General features: G+C 51.4%; 1 protein-coding gene and 1 long non-coding RNA gene across 2 annotated transcripts in view; one reads left to right on the top strand and one right to left on the bottom strand.

Moving 5' to 3' along the window:
- Positions 1-15,492, bottom strand: part of LOC142575782 (transducin beta-like protein 2) — a 295,737-nt gene that overhangs the window by 123,916 nt on the left and 156,329 nt on the right. Inside the window, exon 4 of the mRNA XM_075685420.1 lies at positions 4,995-5,269. Coding sequence (XP_075541535.1) covers positions 4,995-5,269 — 275 coding nt within the window. The remainder of the gene's footprint in view (positions 1-4,994; positions 5,270-15,492) is intronic.
- Positions 8,242-14,962, top strand: LOC142575783 (uncharacterized). The gene is made up of 2 exons (XR_012826714.1): positions 8,242-9,195; positions 14,384-14,962. It is a non-coding gene; the product is annotated as an uncharacterized LOC142575783 (long non-coding RNA).

Below are 15,492 nucleotides of genomic sequence, written 5' to 3'. Positions count from 1 at the left end.
GTGCGTTTAGCGTTCACGCATGAAAGTATTAAACCCCTTGTGTTGTTATATGGAAATGCCCAAACAACATGTGACGATTAATATCGTGACGCGACAAGTGCATACACCCTAACGGGTGGAATTACGTTTCTACACAGTGCGCAGTATACCGAACTCTTGATGCGACCACATTCAATAATCAGAAGAAAAAAAAAATGCTTCTCGTAAGATGCCCGTCTCCCCTTTCTTACGCCCGATTTCATACACTACCCGCACGGCCAAGAAAGTACACTCTATACAGCGAGCGCCCACCAATCCCGGCGTAGCACCGGGTCGTCTTTATAAAATGGCACGCATAACGCGAAACCCTGTTTCAAAAAAAGGTTAGGCTTAGCGCGAGGCACGTACACTACACGTTGTCTCCACCGGCAGCCTTGACAAACGGGGCGCAGCGTAAAACGCAACGCGTGGCCTTGTGCAGCCAGTCTGCCGGCACGGTGTCATTGCCTCACAGACGCGCACACGGTCCCTTAGCAAATGAAGAAGATAGCTCTATCAGGTGCGGCGCGGTGCAACAGTGCACCCGCAGTTGCGTAAGAGACGCTCAGACAGATGCGACGAGGCTGGGGCTACAGGGAGAGATAGAGAGAGATAGCTCGGATGAGAGAACAAAGAAAGAAAGAAAGAAAGAAAGAAAGGCGAACGTAAGCGCCATATACGCTGGAATACTAGCGACCCTGTACTGCTAACTTCGAACAAGTGAGAAAAGAAAAAAAGAAAGCAGAAACGAAAGAGCGAGTCACTTCGCCTTTAATAAGAGCGTTCCAGCTCGATTTCCCTCGGGGCATCCCACGTGCAACTGCCCCCGCCGATGTCTAAAGGCTCGCAGTTTCGACATGCCCCTACAGCACGGTGCATCGGAGACATCTGCGAGCTGTATACGGCCTTCCGGCATTGCACGAACACGCACGAGCAACACACAGGCGAGCCAATCAATCAATCAATCAATCAATCAATCAATCAATCAATCAATCAATCAATCAATCAATCAATCAATCAATCAATCAATCTTTATTTAGCATTCATTCATTTACAAAAAATGAACACTAGGACAAGAACTAAAAGCTGCTTTTTTGCAGCTTTGCAAACTGCCTTGCAGCCAAAGCAAGGCAGCAAACAAAATCGAAGCGAGACATGGGATATGCTTGAACACGGTCAGTGTAGACGTACACGTATACACGTTTAGAATAAATAAAAAAGAATACATTAAGAAAAATAATAAAAAAAAAGTGAAAGCCGCATACGCGCTTACAGACTTCATATGTATATCCCAGGAGCAGCGCAGAATCGGCGGGAAAAGTCGTGTAATATTAACGTTCGCAAAAGCCATCAATCTTCACTATAGCCAGACGTTCCCTGCCAAGCACGCAGGCAAGGGGGCTCACGAACGACGCTAGCTGCAAAGTATGATCCCGTGTATATATATATATATATATATATATATATATATATATATATATATAAGTATGGGCCGCTCTTCCACGCGGCGTGCGCAATATCGAAACATTGTGAGCTAAGTGGGACAGCGCGCTGTCATTTAACATAATATTTCGCATTCGTACGAGGGCCACAAATCCTAGCTGTACGGTCGAACATTAAAGAGACAGGAAAGCTTCATACTGGTGAAACATTCTTTCAAACCTCTCCTCTAATTTTTCTTTTTTTTCACGGGAAAACGTTTCTTACGTTGCGGATAGTACATAGCTTCGTATCTGCAATATCGCGCCCGAACTGCGGTGCCGGTTCGTCAGGGTGACGTCATCGATTCGAGAGAAAAAGTTTCCTCTTCTGAAATCCGGATAAATGACTCTTTGGGTCCTTTGGAATGTCGCGTTATATCGACAAACAACTAACTAACTTCATCGATAAACGACAAACTAGTCCAAGAGAGACGCTGTCAAAATCTGTGACGTCACGGGCAGCTGGTGCGGGAAATTTAGCAACGTGGCGCATAGCGCAAACGGGGGCTCTACGCATAACGCAATGCATTGCCACCTATATAGCTAACCAGACAGTTAGGAACTTCGGTGCGCGCGCGTCATCAGCTGTATTTTCGATTTGCGTTCATTCTGGCTTTCGCATCTTGATGGATTAATTCAGTTTGACTACTTCTTTTCTTTTTCTTTCAAACACCGTTTTAAAGAGAGACTGACCCGCCGTGGTTGCTCAGTGGCTATGGTGTTGGGCTGCTGCGCACGACGTCGCGGGATCGAATCCCGACCACGGCGGCCGCATTTCGATGGAGGCGAAATGCGAAAACACCCGTGTACTTAGATTTAGGTGCACGTTAAGGAACCCCAGGTGGTCGAAATTTCCGGAGTCCTCCACTACGGCGTGCCTCATAACCAGAAAGTGGTTTTGGCACGTAAAAGTCCATAATTTTAAGAGAGAACGAATGTGAATAATAAGCAAAACTAAATTAGCCTAATGTACGGTTCTTGAGTCGCAAGAACATCAGCCTTAGCTTGAAAGGAATGATTCATAAGCAAGAAAAGGGGCAAAAAAGCGAGAGGGGAGTGCATGGCGACGCCTCCTCGAAATAATTCCATCAAGTTCTCTTCCCGTCACAGACTTCGAAAGCGTCGTCTGATAGACGCTATGTTAAGCGTTAACGAATGGATGATGATTGCGTACAGTTCGACAGTACATAAATACTGAGCCTCGCCACTTTTTGAAAACATTTTCCGCAATGGAACGGTTGAGATGCGCGAAAATGCAATGCAATCCGTAATGTCGCGCCGACGTCAACGGCGCCACGTTTCTGGGGCACGAAAATGAAAACCGGAAATGCAGCGTCGATTCCGTAGCGTATAACAAGGAAGATTTGGCGCCCAACAACGATATTTAACGTTCGGGGTGTATTTCTTACTAATCCCAACCAATTTAGTGTTTCTGTTTAGTACCTGCCGCATAGCTGTCTCACGAATGGCGTCTTTTCCTTGATCCCGCAGTACTTGCGCAGAAATCTGGTCTTTGTTGTGCTCGTCCCGATAGTGCATCTCTCTCTCTCTCTCTCTCTCTCTCTCTCTCTCTCTCTCTCTCTCTCTCTCTCTCTCTCTCATCTTAATCTCCGTTTCCCCCTTCCCTATAGCGCAGGGTAACAAACCGGATATTCCTATCTGGTTAACCTTCCCCTGGCACTCCGCTTATCAATTTCTTTCTCTCAGCCTCGTCTTGGGCCTCCGGATAAGGAGGTCGTCACAACGGTTGCATCGATAGTCACGCAAACCAGCTAACATAACCAATGCGAATCCTCAGCGAGGATACAGTTATCGTCATGGCGCAGAGTCACGAGATTGCTGTGGCCCGATGTACACGTGATCCGTCTTATCGGCTCTTTCTCGCTTTTCGAGTCTCGGCTCACGACGAGGCAAACACTCGTAAACTGTTGCAGTTGATACGCGCAGCGTTCAGGAAGTCATACCGTCCAATGGCATGCCTTTATTGGATGGCAAAGTCACCGGGCAGCAGTCTGGCTGCCGGTGACCAACTATAAAGTCAGGTTACGAGTGACCGCATCAAGGCAGTGACAGCCGCTTATGAACACATCTTTGCCAAGGGTGATGGCCGATCAGCCCGGCACAAGAAAAGCCGCATGGGGCGTCATCAAAGTTCGTCGCTGATATACCACACAAATCCGGAAGCGATCCTCATTCTAGGTTAATTTAATACCTAACTGTCGCGGTTGCGACTTTATCCGTCGAAGCACGACGGCGGCGAAGCTCGCACGCATATAACGGCGAGTCCCGCCGCGCCGTGCGCGCGTCTCTGGGAACGTTTCCGTAGAAGCAGCCCGACGCTACGTGAGAACCGGAGAAACGCAAGAAGCGGGAAGCGCCAGATCGCCCGGAGTTATACGGGTCGCCGGCTGGGAACGCAGAATTTGTCTTCGCACGAGAAAGAAACGTGCACGGCCTTAATTATACGAGGCTCGCTTCGTGCGAGCGCCCGCACCGCGAACGTTTCGGCGGAATCTACCGACCATCAACGTGAAAACAGGGAAGAAGCGTGAGACGGGTTCACCCAGCAGCCTTCCGCAGCTCTAGTCACATTCTTCACCACCATCTTCCGGTTATGGACTGCGCTTCAATGCAAGCCTCCATAAGAGTTGACCAATACCTCGCCTAGGTGCGTATACTTTGAGCATGCTTATCGCACCGGCTTTGTTAGCACATCTGACACACACACACACACACACACACACACACACACACACACACACATTTATTTTCACTAATTAGCTTGTTCATTGACTACCTTATGACACATATCTCAACTTACGAATTGCACCTGGTGAGCTTGCAAGGCGTATCCAATTGGAATGAATTTCTAGAATGAAGGCAGTTTGGCGACGTGCGCCAACAAACTCGCCGTAAAAAAATGCACTGTTGTTCCCCTTATTTTCTAACGAAACGCTCTTAATACCTCGAAACTGGCGCCATCCCGAAGACGGGCGTACGCCTTGCAACCTCACCGGCTACAATTCGCAAATTGCAATACGTGCCGTAAGACAGTTAATTAGGGCGTTAATTATCGTATTTTTCTTAATTACTTGAACATGCGTTTCGATTTCACGTGCCATAGTAACGTCCGCTTCTTCGTATAATCCAGCTCAAGGACAAAGATTACGCTCTCTGCCACAGGTGACCCTTTCTTTTTTTTAATTCCGGAAAATATAAAGAATGATCATTCCGTGTGATAACGACTTCCTTTATCCCTATATAACACGAGCCACAAGAAACTGAATTCCGGTGCTTATAGGGACCGGAATTGGCCGAATACGCTAGCAATACCGAAGCCAGTAGCGTTACCAGGCAATCAAAAACAACCGAGCCAAGCCGCACCAAACTATATACACTTTGTGTAATGGAAGCTCCAGCGAGGTGGGGGGGGGGGGGGGGAGACAAAACTGCGTCGCTATAGAGAGAGTGCGGTACATGCGGTCGCACACGCACCTTTGAGGCTCCAGACGCAGAGCGTGGTGTCCATGGAGATGCTCATGATGAAGTTGCCGTTGCAGGCGATGCCCACGTTGATCAGCTCGGAGGAGCGGTGCGCGTCGCGGAACTGCAGCAGCGGCTCGGCGCTGCCCGGCGATCCGTCCTCGCGCCGCTTCACGCGGTACACGTGCACGCGGTTGGCCAGGGCGGTGCACAGCACCAGCGCCCGGTTGTCGGGGCTCCACTTGGCGCGCCTGGCGTGGTCCAGCTCCACGTTCAGGCGCACGGACCTGCGCGCGAGGCCAGAGAACGTTCGGCGGCGAGTCATACGACGGCGGTTGCGACGAGAGAGAAGTGCGTTTAGCATCGATTAGCATCTCGCCTCTTTGAAGCACCGGAGTCTCCATCAATTAAACACGCGCGTTTTTCTTTTTTTTTTTTACCACACTGCCAAGTGTTTGTTCAGGATCGTATACACTCGACACAAGTCCTGCTCAATATATATATTAGTCAAAGCATAAGAAGCCAACAAACAATGACACGAAGGATAGCAAAAGGAAATTATTTGTCGTTTTTTTTTTAATTTAATTAATGAAATGATCAACAGATGGAAATTAAGGTGGATGAAAAAACAACAGGCCGCAGGTGGGATACGAACCCACGTCTTCGCATTACGTGTGCGATGCTCTTACCAATTGAGGGACCACGGCGTCGTTTTTCCACCTACTTTCCTGGGTATGTACGTTTGTCTATACTAGAACTAGCACTGCGAGTGTCATAAAGCGCCACGTGAACTCTTTGGGCAGAGGCAACTAACTGATCGATAAACCCTCGCATGCTACCTGATGGCAACAAAGCTGCCCGATCATTGCAACTTCGACCAGTTGTCAACCCACCTCCTCGGATGCGACTCGACTCGACACGTGACTCGAAACTCGCTCAGCGCGACCTTCTAGCGCTCACGCGAGCCCAGCTAGCTTTCGGCAAGACAAATTCGCTCGGCCCGACTTTATAGAGTTCATGCAAGCGCTTAGCCATACAGAATAGAGCAGTAGTGCTCGAGAATGATGGATCTTTGAAGCACCTGATCAAAGGAGTCGAGTGGGGCCCGTTGTTCATTTGCTAGTTCTTTCTTTTTTTTATTTCGTTCGCAATTGCACTGTTTGCGACGCATCGCTACGAATAAACCTTCTTTATGAAAAGCGCACAGTTGACAGCAATATATACACAAGATATGCGCGCGCGACTCACCGCTTTCTTCCTGTACAACTCGGAATTCAACCGCTCTCGCCTCTTCCCTTTTATAGGCGTGTGACGAAACGCGCGCGATAAAGAAGCCGGCAGTGCGCATTTTCACCCAAGCAGGGAAATGCCGACGCCCCGCCGTTCTGCAGGCGGTAAGTAATTCCACGACAGCAAGCGCAACCTTGAACTACTTCGTACGTGTGATTGTTTCACTGTGTCTTTCACATGTACAACCCGCGATGATGCGCGAGTGGTTGAAGAAGAAGAAAAAGAAAGGAAGAAGGGGTGCTGGTTCTGTTTACCAGTCGTTACAGGCTGGTGGAGAAAACGTGCCTCCTACACCGAAAACCGTTCATCTCCAGCGAGAGCAATCTGTCACACGCGGAGTGTAACACGCGCAGGCTGCTGCTTCGCGCACGAAAATGCAAGTTTAGACGAAACGCGAGCGGACGGGTGTAACAAATCGACGACGTGTCTTTAGCGAAAGCTGCGCTTAATTTATTATTTCTATTTACACCGCTGAGCTCGACGGTCGCATTAACGCGCTCGTGTCCACGTGAAATTTCAGGTGTACGCGCGTCAGAGGAATTGTGGCCGTGAGGTCCCCCCGCAGTTGTATACCGTGACGACGGCGTACAAAGAACGAAAGATCAGCACACAACCGTCATTCACCTTCATATGAGGAAAGAAAGAAAGAAAGAAAGAAAGATCTCGCACAACCCCATTATGCGGGCCCACGGTCTGCACGCATCCATGCAAATCGTCACGCACGCGGAGGCAACCGACTCTCGCGGCCGAAGGCGACGGTTGCCGCTTCCTTTCCCGTTTATGTTTTCTCACGCGCTATATTTACGCCCGTTTCGAGGTTTCGGGTGGCACGAACGCCTAGCAAATGGCGGCAGCGAGAGAGAGAGAGAGAGAGAGAGAGAGTGAATCGACGTCGGCTCGAGCATCAGAGTCCTCTTCGCGCGACGAGGACACCGACGTACGAACGGCCGCGACGAGCAAATGAATTTCCTCCGCGTGCTCGCTTCCCCGAGCGCAAGCCATGCGTTGCGGAAGAAGCATTGCATGCGGCAGACTTGCGCGCGCGTCCTTCGCGCCGGGGGCCAGGAGGGGGCCACAACCCTGAGCCGTCATAACCCAAACTAACGCAACCGCTTTCCCTGAATCGCTTTATAGCGTGAACGCGCGCCCCGTGGCGTCTGCGTGCGTGTATACTGTTGCCCCGGGCAGCATACGTGAGCCCGTTACGGGCGGCGAAATCTGCACTCGGCACGCGTTATAACCGAAGACCAATTTTCTTTTTCTATCTGTACACGAAACTGCAAGATCGTGAGCGCCGAAGGGGGACCACTTGCGGACCGTGGATGTTATTCTGGGGCGCGACCTCATAACGGTTCGGAAAGCGAACCTTTCGCTCGTCCTCGCGTGGTTGGCCATTTTCACCCTTAAGGATCCTTAAGGATGCAAATCGGTCTGTATAACTCATTTCCTTACACCCACAAAGGATGTAAGTGTGTGAGCTATAGACAGCATCACCTTTGAGGGTGCAAGTCGGTTTACAGTGAAGGGCTCGGGAGGGTGAATTTCGAACTCATTGAATGCTGATGTGGTGGTGGAATAAACGTCGTCATTCAAAAGCGGCCTCGGGGGTCTTCTTTCTGCCTCGACAACAAAGAACCCAGGCCTGGCTCTCTGAGGTAGGAGAGGCGCGTTATGCTCAGGGCCGCACACAATAAATGAGCTGCATTTATCCTTACAGTCTACACGGCTTCAGCAGCAGAACCGTGCACGATGACGATGATGATGATGGTGGTGGCGGTGATAAGGAAGACGACGACGGCAGTGACGACGACGAAGCCCATTCACGCAGCGGCGTTCCACATGACACTTTTACCAGTTTTTGTACTACCAACATCTTCCTAATACCATATAGTTTCCTACAAAAAGTAATTTTTGTAGGAAACTCTATGCCTGATACCACCCCAATTTTGGCCGATCCCCCCAGTGTGTATGTGCCATCGAAGAAGGAAATCCAATCCAATCCAGCGGCGTTTCCCGCGCAGCAAACGGATCGCGGCAAATAATGCTCACGCTACGAAAGCCCATGCGGCTCGTGTGAAGATGACGACGACGATGCACACGCACTGCGCGTGCTGCTCGAGACGGGTCTTTGGAACGCCAGAGAAAGGTGGTCACACTTTCGGACGCTCGTCTCCTCTTTTGGGTTCCCTGCCAAACGCCGGGAGCTCGCTGCGACGCTGTTCGAGGTCCCGCCCAACAGTGGCTCCGAGGCATTTCCCTGACAAGCGGACAAGGACCAGAGTCTGTTCGTTGCCCAAGCGATTGGCGAGGGCCGCGACGTCTTCCGGCCGCGGCGAGAAAGTCCAGAAGAACTCGGAAACACGGTGGAACAACAACCGACGCCAGGCAAGAGCGCAGCGATGATGAAACAGCCCAACAGCTTTCACGGCGGCGCCAATCCTGGCCCTGAGGCGCTCGCTGCTAGGCGGACGCGAGCGACGCTTCCAAGGGACGCTGCGGAAGAGAGAGATCCCAGTACCAGACCGGCTACATTGGCCTTGCGTCAGAAAAAGGCGGCGACCAGATCGGCAGGTGGAGTCCAGCCGCAAGAAATCGACGTCGACTCCCCTCTGACGAAGAACAAGGCATCGAGCGTGCCGAAGAAGCGACTTAAAGGCTGCTCTCCCACGAGTGAGACTGGAGCGACCGCAGCTGGCATGACCACCGCCAAGAGGACTGCGAGCCGTCGCCATCGCTCGGAGAGTCACTCGGCCAGCATCAAAAATGGCGGAGTGAGAAGCCGCGGAAGATCCAGGCACACGTCCTCCTCCAGCAGCCGCGACGCTCGGAAGCGTACTACGTCGTCGAGCTCGCAAAAGGAGAGACACACAGACTATTCGAGCGCGACCCTAGCCGGCACGAACACCACCGTAACGACTACGCGGCGTCGCCATTGCTGGAGGAACCACTCGGCCGAGGCCAGTGCGAGGAGCCGCGGGAGATCCAGGCACTCGTCCGGCGGCCGCGAGTGTTAGGCGACGGCCTGCGGTTCTGCAGGAGCACCACGAGCTGCAGCGCATCGGCCTCGAGCTGCAGCGCATTGGCCTCGAACCGCGGCGGAAAGGAGCGCCGAAGCACCAGCAGCGGCCGTGCGTGCGAGCGCTCCGTCGCCGGGAGCTGACGCGGCGAAGGTGACGAGGATGTCGGGGGAGCAGCCATTGCGGTTGCGTGGCGTGGCTCAACGCTACCGGATGGACGTTCTCGGCAGATTCGTCCCTTTGATTGACGATCTTCTGAATTATTCATTTCTTTATTAAAGGACGTTTGATCTGTATTGCCGCGCATCGTTATTGCAGGCAGGCGAATGTCCGCATAGCTCTGTAAGTATTCGTAGCGAATTCACACTATACAGGCACCGAGTTGTGGATAGATTATTCCGAAAAGAGGAGCTACGTTTGTTAGTCCCTTTCTAGACTAATTGTTATTCGCCCCACAGATCAAAAGTTGATCGTTACGCAAGGTGAGACGGAAAAGGTGCGTTCCGAGTTCCAATGAGAGGTCATTAGGAGAACTATATATCGTATAGGCAGCAAAAAAAAAAAATAAAATAAATAAATAAAGTCGGGTAGATAATTTGATTCGTGCTGTTATGTTCGTCCATAGTCGAACACGTGCAGGTCTTTAGGAAAGGTAGATACTGCTCAGCAGTTGCGTAGTAAAGGCAGCACGAGCAAAACTGTTTCTACGAAGGCGTGGACACAGCCTCTTAGAACTCCCAATCGGACTCCGCACCGTACAATAAGGAACGATACTGTATATATTTAATATGCGCCCGTTTTCGCAAAGGCTTGCAACGGCAGAACATTAAGTACCTACAGGGGGCGCTAGCACATTGCTAAGAAAAAATTCGCAGTTCCGCTCGAAAGCGAAGCACTGATTGCGATAGCAATCGGTGCTGTACAGAGTAAGTATAGTAGTTTTATCGGCCACGTAAAGTTGTAAACATTCGCTTACTAACTAAATTAACAATGATACTTCATGTAAGCGTGACTTACGAGGACGTAGAAAGAAACAGACACACGGAGACAGCGCTGTCTTTGCGTGCCTGCTTCTTTCTGCATCTTGTTCAGTTATGTTTACACATTCCATCATGAATTCAAACCAACCAGCCCGTCAGCGAGTTTTAACTAAGTTAACCAGCACGGTGTCACGCGCGTACAGTTAAACATGAACACATATCACTCGATGACAGTGGAAACTGTCAAAACGCTGGAGTTAAGAATCGAGGCAGCCACGAGACAACTGACCTTCGTGCATCTGTCGCTTTAACGTGTACGAAACGTCGAAAGCACAGCGCATACGAAACTACCGGCACTACACGCACTCTGCAAACGTCGTAGATCGCTTTGAATATGAGGTCCGCGCGGGCGCACACGTTATTAGCCACGTCGCAGACCGCTTTCAAGACATACGAGCGCCGGCAAGGCGTCCCTACGGCGTCCGCCAAAGGCGTGTGCTACAGCGTCCGCGATTCGCGTGGCCAACGCCGTAGTAGACGCCGCGCACGTCTCCACTCTGCACGGAGCGGCGGGTGAGGAGGACACCGATGCACCGTAGCAGCCATCGGAGAAGGACGCCCCTCCTTCCCCGCCTCACCCCACTGCCTCGCGCGCCACAGGAAAGGGCACGCATCCGGTCTGCGTTCCTCGCTCGCGCACGCAAGATTGAACCGCATTCGCCTAATCAAGCGTCCTTCCTTTCGTTTGATCGCTATCATCGCATTCGCCGGCTCACCCTCACAAGCTTTCACTCATACGCAGCCTCACGGCGACGGCGACTGCACAAACGCGCCTGGAGTGTCCATATAATTGCTATCGCAATGAGTGAAAAGACCTGAAGTGTGCGGTCTAATTTGCTCCACTGCACTGGGGAAGGGTCGATAACGATTTGGGGATGTTCGAATTCAACACGTAGAAGGACACTTTACAGGACATAGTGCACTTCCTGTTTGGCAGAAAATCCGGCGTGGTCTGTACACTCATATTGCAGCAAATCTGGGGCGAAAACGACGATCATCAACGACGATGCGCGGCCACTGAAGTGGATGAGGTAGTTTGGCGCATTGTGAAAGATTAATAGTGCTGTGTTAATTGCAGTTCGATGTACTATGCAGTATATAACATGCCGTTTTAGAAATATCCGGTGTGTAAGAGGAAACTTAGGTAAAAGTCAAATGTTTCCCGTAAGGAACATGATGGTAAAATTGGAGAGTGCTCTAGGTGAATTGCACCTGACCTTAGCCCACTGAAAAACGCCAACTACGCCCGATTTCTTGTTTCACATATACTAGCGGTGAAGCAAGAACCTCTAGAGGATGTACGTTTTCACGAAGCCGACAGAGGCGGTTCGAGAAGGTTTGTCGAGTCGAAATTCGGTGGTCGAGTTCATGTAACGCTGTAAACGCTAGCAGGTCGAGCAGAGCGAGCGTCGATAAGAGATAGGTCAACTCAACTTGCCCAACTCGCTAGGCAAGATGCGTGTAAACGTCGTCGGGTGGGCCTGGGTCAACTCGACTTCCGAGTCGACCCACTCTGGTCAATCATGTAAACCATGTTTTTACAAGCTATACTTTGACATTATGAGCGTGTGAAAACCCTAGAAGGCGCCGCCGAAGAGAAATGTAGAAGGGGGCGGCGCTAAACTCTAAAAAAAGTTTACATCCTTTGGGGCTTATCTTGTCCCACAACGATTATCGTCATCTGCCTTGCTTGAGTTTCCTCTCTTGAAAACTCGGCGCTCGCTACTGTCCTGTCGAGAATGCTGTGTCAAGCTGATAACGCGCAAGCCGTTCGTGACTAGGAAGTACCGGGCTCGCAGCGTTAAAGAAAGAAAATGCGGGCAAGACAGATGACGATTATTGTTTGGGGACAAAATACAACCCAAAGGGTGAAAACTTTTTTTTTAGAGCGTGGACTACTATATTATACACTCTAAAACAAAATTACACCCTTTCGGTCGTATCTTGCCACACAACGATGATCGTCATCTGTCTTGTACTATCAGCGTCAAATGAAAGTTGAACAGCGGAGCGCGTGGCCCAAGCAAGTGAAGATATAGTGCGCGTCGTCCAGTCATCACCATTGACAAGCGCGCACATCCGATTTGGCCACACTGCGCGATCCCCCTCTAGTGAGATAATTTCGCTTCTGTCCTGGTTCTTACATTGAAAGGGAGGAAGCAAAAAATAAAAACGAAGCTAAAATATTGCAGTTTACGGCGAGTCTTGTCGCACAGATCGCCGAAGCCCCAAGTGCTGTCAGCGCGAATAGCGGTGCGCGTGGTGCAGTTTGCACCGTCATCGCCCACACCGCGCGGGCGAATCTACCTTGCGATGACGGTGCACGGTGCGGGCGATGACGGTGCAAACTGCACCACGCGCACCGCTATTCGCGCTGACAGCACTTGGGGCTTCGGCGATCTGTGCGACAAGACTCGCCGTAAACTGCAATATTTTAGCTTCGTTTTTATTTTTTGCTTCCTCCCTTTCAATGTAAGAACCAGGACAGAAGCGAAATTATCTCACTAGAGGGGGATCGCGCAGTGTGGCCAAATCGGATGTGCGCGCTTGTCAATGGTGATGACTGGACGACGCGCACTATATCTTCACTTATGCTTGGGCCACGCGCTCCGCTGTTCAACTTTCATTTGATGCTGATAGTACGCATTTGCTTTCTTTAATGCTGCGAGCCCGGCACTTACCAGTCACGAAAGGCATGCACGTTATCAGCATGACATAGCATTCTGACATAGCATGGGTACGGCGCGCATTCCCGCGCACGTCGGCACGAACAGCAAGTAATCACACAGAACAATGCTCGTGCGGTGAAAATTACGCTGTCGCATTTCCTGCCTTGAATTTTAACTCACACAGGGCTAGTCTGGCGCCTTTTCCCCTATACATCTGCTAAATGAAAACTAAACATTATATTAATTACTCGCTTTTGTCATGTCAGTGCTTTACCATTTCACACACACACACACACAAAAAAAGAACAGCTTTCGCAAGCTTGGCTTTCGCAAGCAATCGCCGTTATACTTTTATCTGAAACTTCCGCCTCATGGATAGAGCGGTGTCAATGGCTGTTTGCGCCGCCGTCCAGGATTATATAATTGAGTCTATATGCGACCACCCTGATAAACCTGCTTGTCTTACTACTTGTTCTTTTTCTTTCTTTCTTCTCTTTTTTATTGCATTATAACATTGAATTCTTAAATATTTTTCTTGCAAACTTCAAATTGAAATGTTATTTTACATAGTTATTAGTTTGGTCCACTTCATTCTCGGCCAATTCCACATATTGGGTAGGAGCTACGAGTCAGAAGAAAACAAACAAAGTAAACCAACCAAACAAGCTGATGCGTCTCACGTGCCGAAGACGACGACGAAGCGCAGGGACCGCGCGTGTTCTACGGCTCGTGACGAGGTTTTGGAACGCCAGACAAACGCGCAGCCGCCCTGCCCGGACACCGGCCCGACTCCCGCAGTTCTTCCTCGATCTGGGCTCGTTCCTTACCAACCACCCGGAGCTCCCTGCGACCTGCTTCCCGAGCCCCGCTCACGAGTGGCCCTGCGAGACTGTCCGAGCAAGTAGGTCGAGGACGGCCTTCGGCGTTCTTCGGTTAATCAGTCGGTGAGCACCGCGGCGTCTCGAGACTAGCCGAAGCGAGGAACTCGCGAAATAAATCCGAGGAACGATGGAACAAGAACCGAAGCAAGGCTCGAGTGGAAGGATGAGAAGGAGACAGCCTAGCGACGCGACCGACGACGGCGCCGGTCATTCGCCGCGAGAGGCGCTCCCTGCTTGGCGGACGCGAGCGGCGGCGCCAGGGGACGCTGAGGAACCGACGGAGACCGGGGCGAAGCCGGCGACGCTGTCCTTGCCGTCACTAAAGACGCTCAAGACGAGATTTGCAGATGGAGTCGCGCGGACGGAAATCGACATCGACGCAGTACCTCGCACGACTAGCAAAGAATGGAGCGTGCTAAAAAACGAGCGACGCAGAAGTTCCCGTTCAACGAGTGCGACTGGAGCGACCGTCGCCGGCCCGACCACCGCCGCGAAGAAAGCGAGGCGTCGCCATTCCCGGAGGAACCACTCGGCCGAGGCAAGCAGTGGCGGAGTGAGACGCCGCGGAAGATCGATGCACTCGTCCCCCTCCAGCAGCCGCGACGCTCGGAAGCGTAAGTCGTCGAGCTCGAAGAAGGAGAGACACGTCGGCTCTTCGAGTGCGACTCCAGCGGGCACGAACACCACCGCAACGACTGCGCAGCGTCGCCATTGCTGGAGGAACCACTCGGCCGAGGCCAGTGCGAGGAGCCGCGGGAAATCCACGCACTCGTCCTCCAGCAGCCGCGGCGGCCGCGAGTGCTAGGCGACGGCACGCGGTTCTGCAACAGCACCACGAGCTGCAGCGCATCGGCCTCGAGCCGCGGCGGAAAGGAGCGCCGAAGCACCAGCAGCGGCCGTGGGTGCGAGGGCTCCGTCGCCGGGAGCTGACGCGGCGAAGGTGACGAGGATGTCGGGGGCTGCTGCAGCGCCTGGGTGGCGTGGATCAACGCTACCAGCAGGACTTTCGCGGGAGAGAGTCGTCTACCGTAATGACGATCTTCTTTATTGTTTGTTTCGGTATTAAAGCACGTTTGATTGGTATCGCCGCGCACCTTGTATTTATTGCAGACAAGCGAATCCCGTATAAGTCTGGAAGGATATATCCGTAGCCAGTGAGGTAGCCAGCCAGGTAGCAAGTTAGGGAAATAATATTTGGAGAAGAGGAGCTACGTTCCTGGGTCAGTTTCCAGACTATTTGCTATTCGCCCCATGCCGGACCGAAGCTGTTCGTGACGCAAGATGGGGCGAGAAAGGTTCGTTCCGAGTGCCAATTAGTGTTTAGGATAACTATTGTAGGTAGCGGAAATAAATTCGGGGAGATAATTTGATCAATGTTGTTACCTTTGTCCATAGTCGTACACGTGCTGGTCGCGAGGAAAGTAATGGGTTTAATGCTGCAGCGGTTGCGCAGTAGATTTAGCACGGGCAAAACTGTTACTACAGAGGCGTGCACACAGCCTCGTCGAACGTCAATCGGGCTTCGAACCATATAAAATAAGGAACGATGCTGGGTATCTGAGTTATATACAGGGGGCGCTAGGATGTTCGAATCTAACACAGAAGCGCACTTT

This window comes from Dermacentor variabilis, chromosome 3 (assembly GCF_050947875.1).
Source record: "Dermacentor variabilis isolate Ectoservices chromosome 3, ASM5094787v1, whole genome shotgun sequence".
Lineage (NCBI taxonomy): Eukaryota > Metazoa > Arthropoda > Arachnida > Ixodida > Ixodidae > Dermacentor > Dermacentor variabilis.
This window is presented reverse-complemented; position numbering and strand designations above follow the sequence as displayed.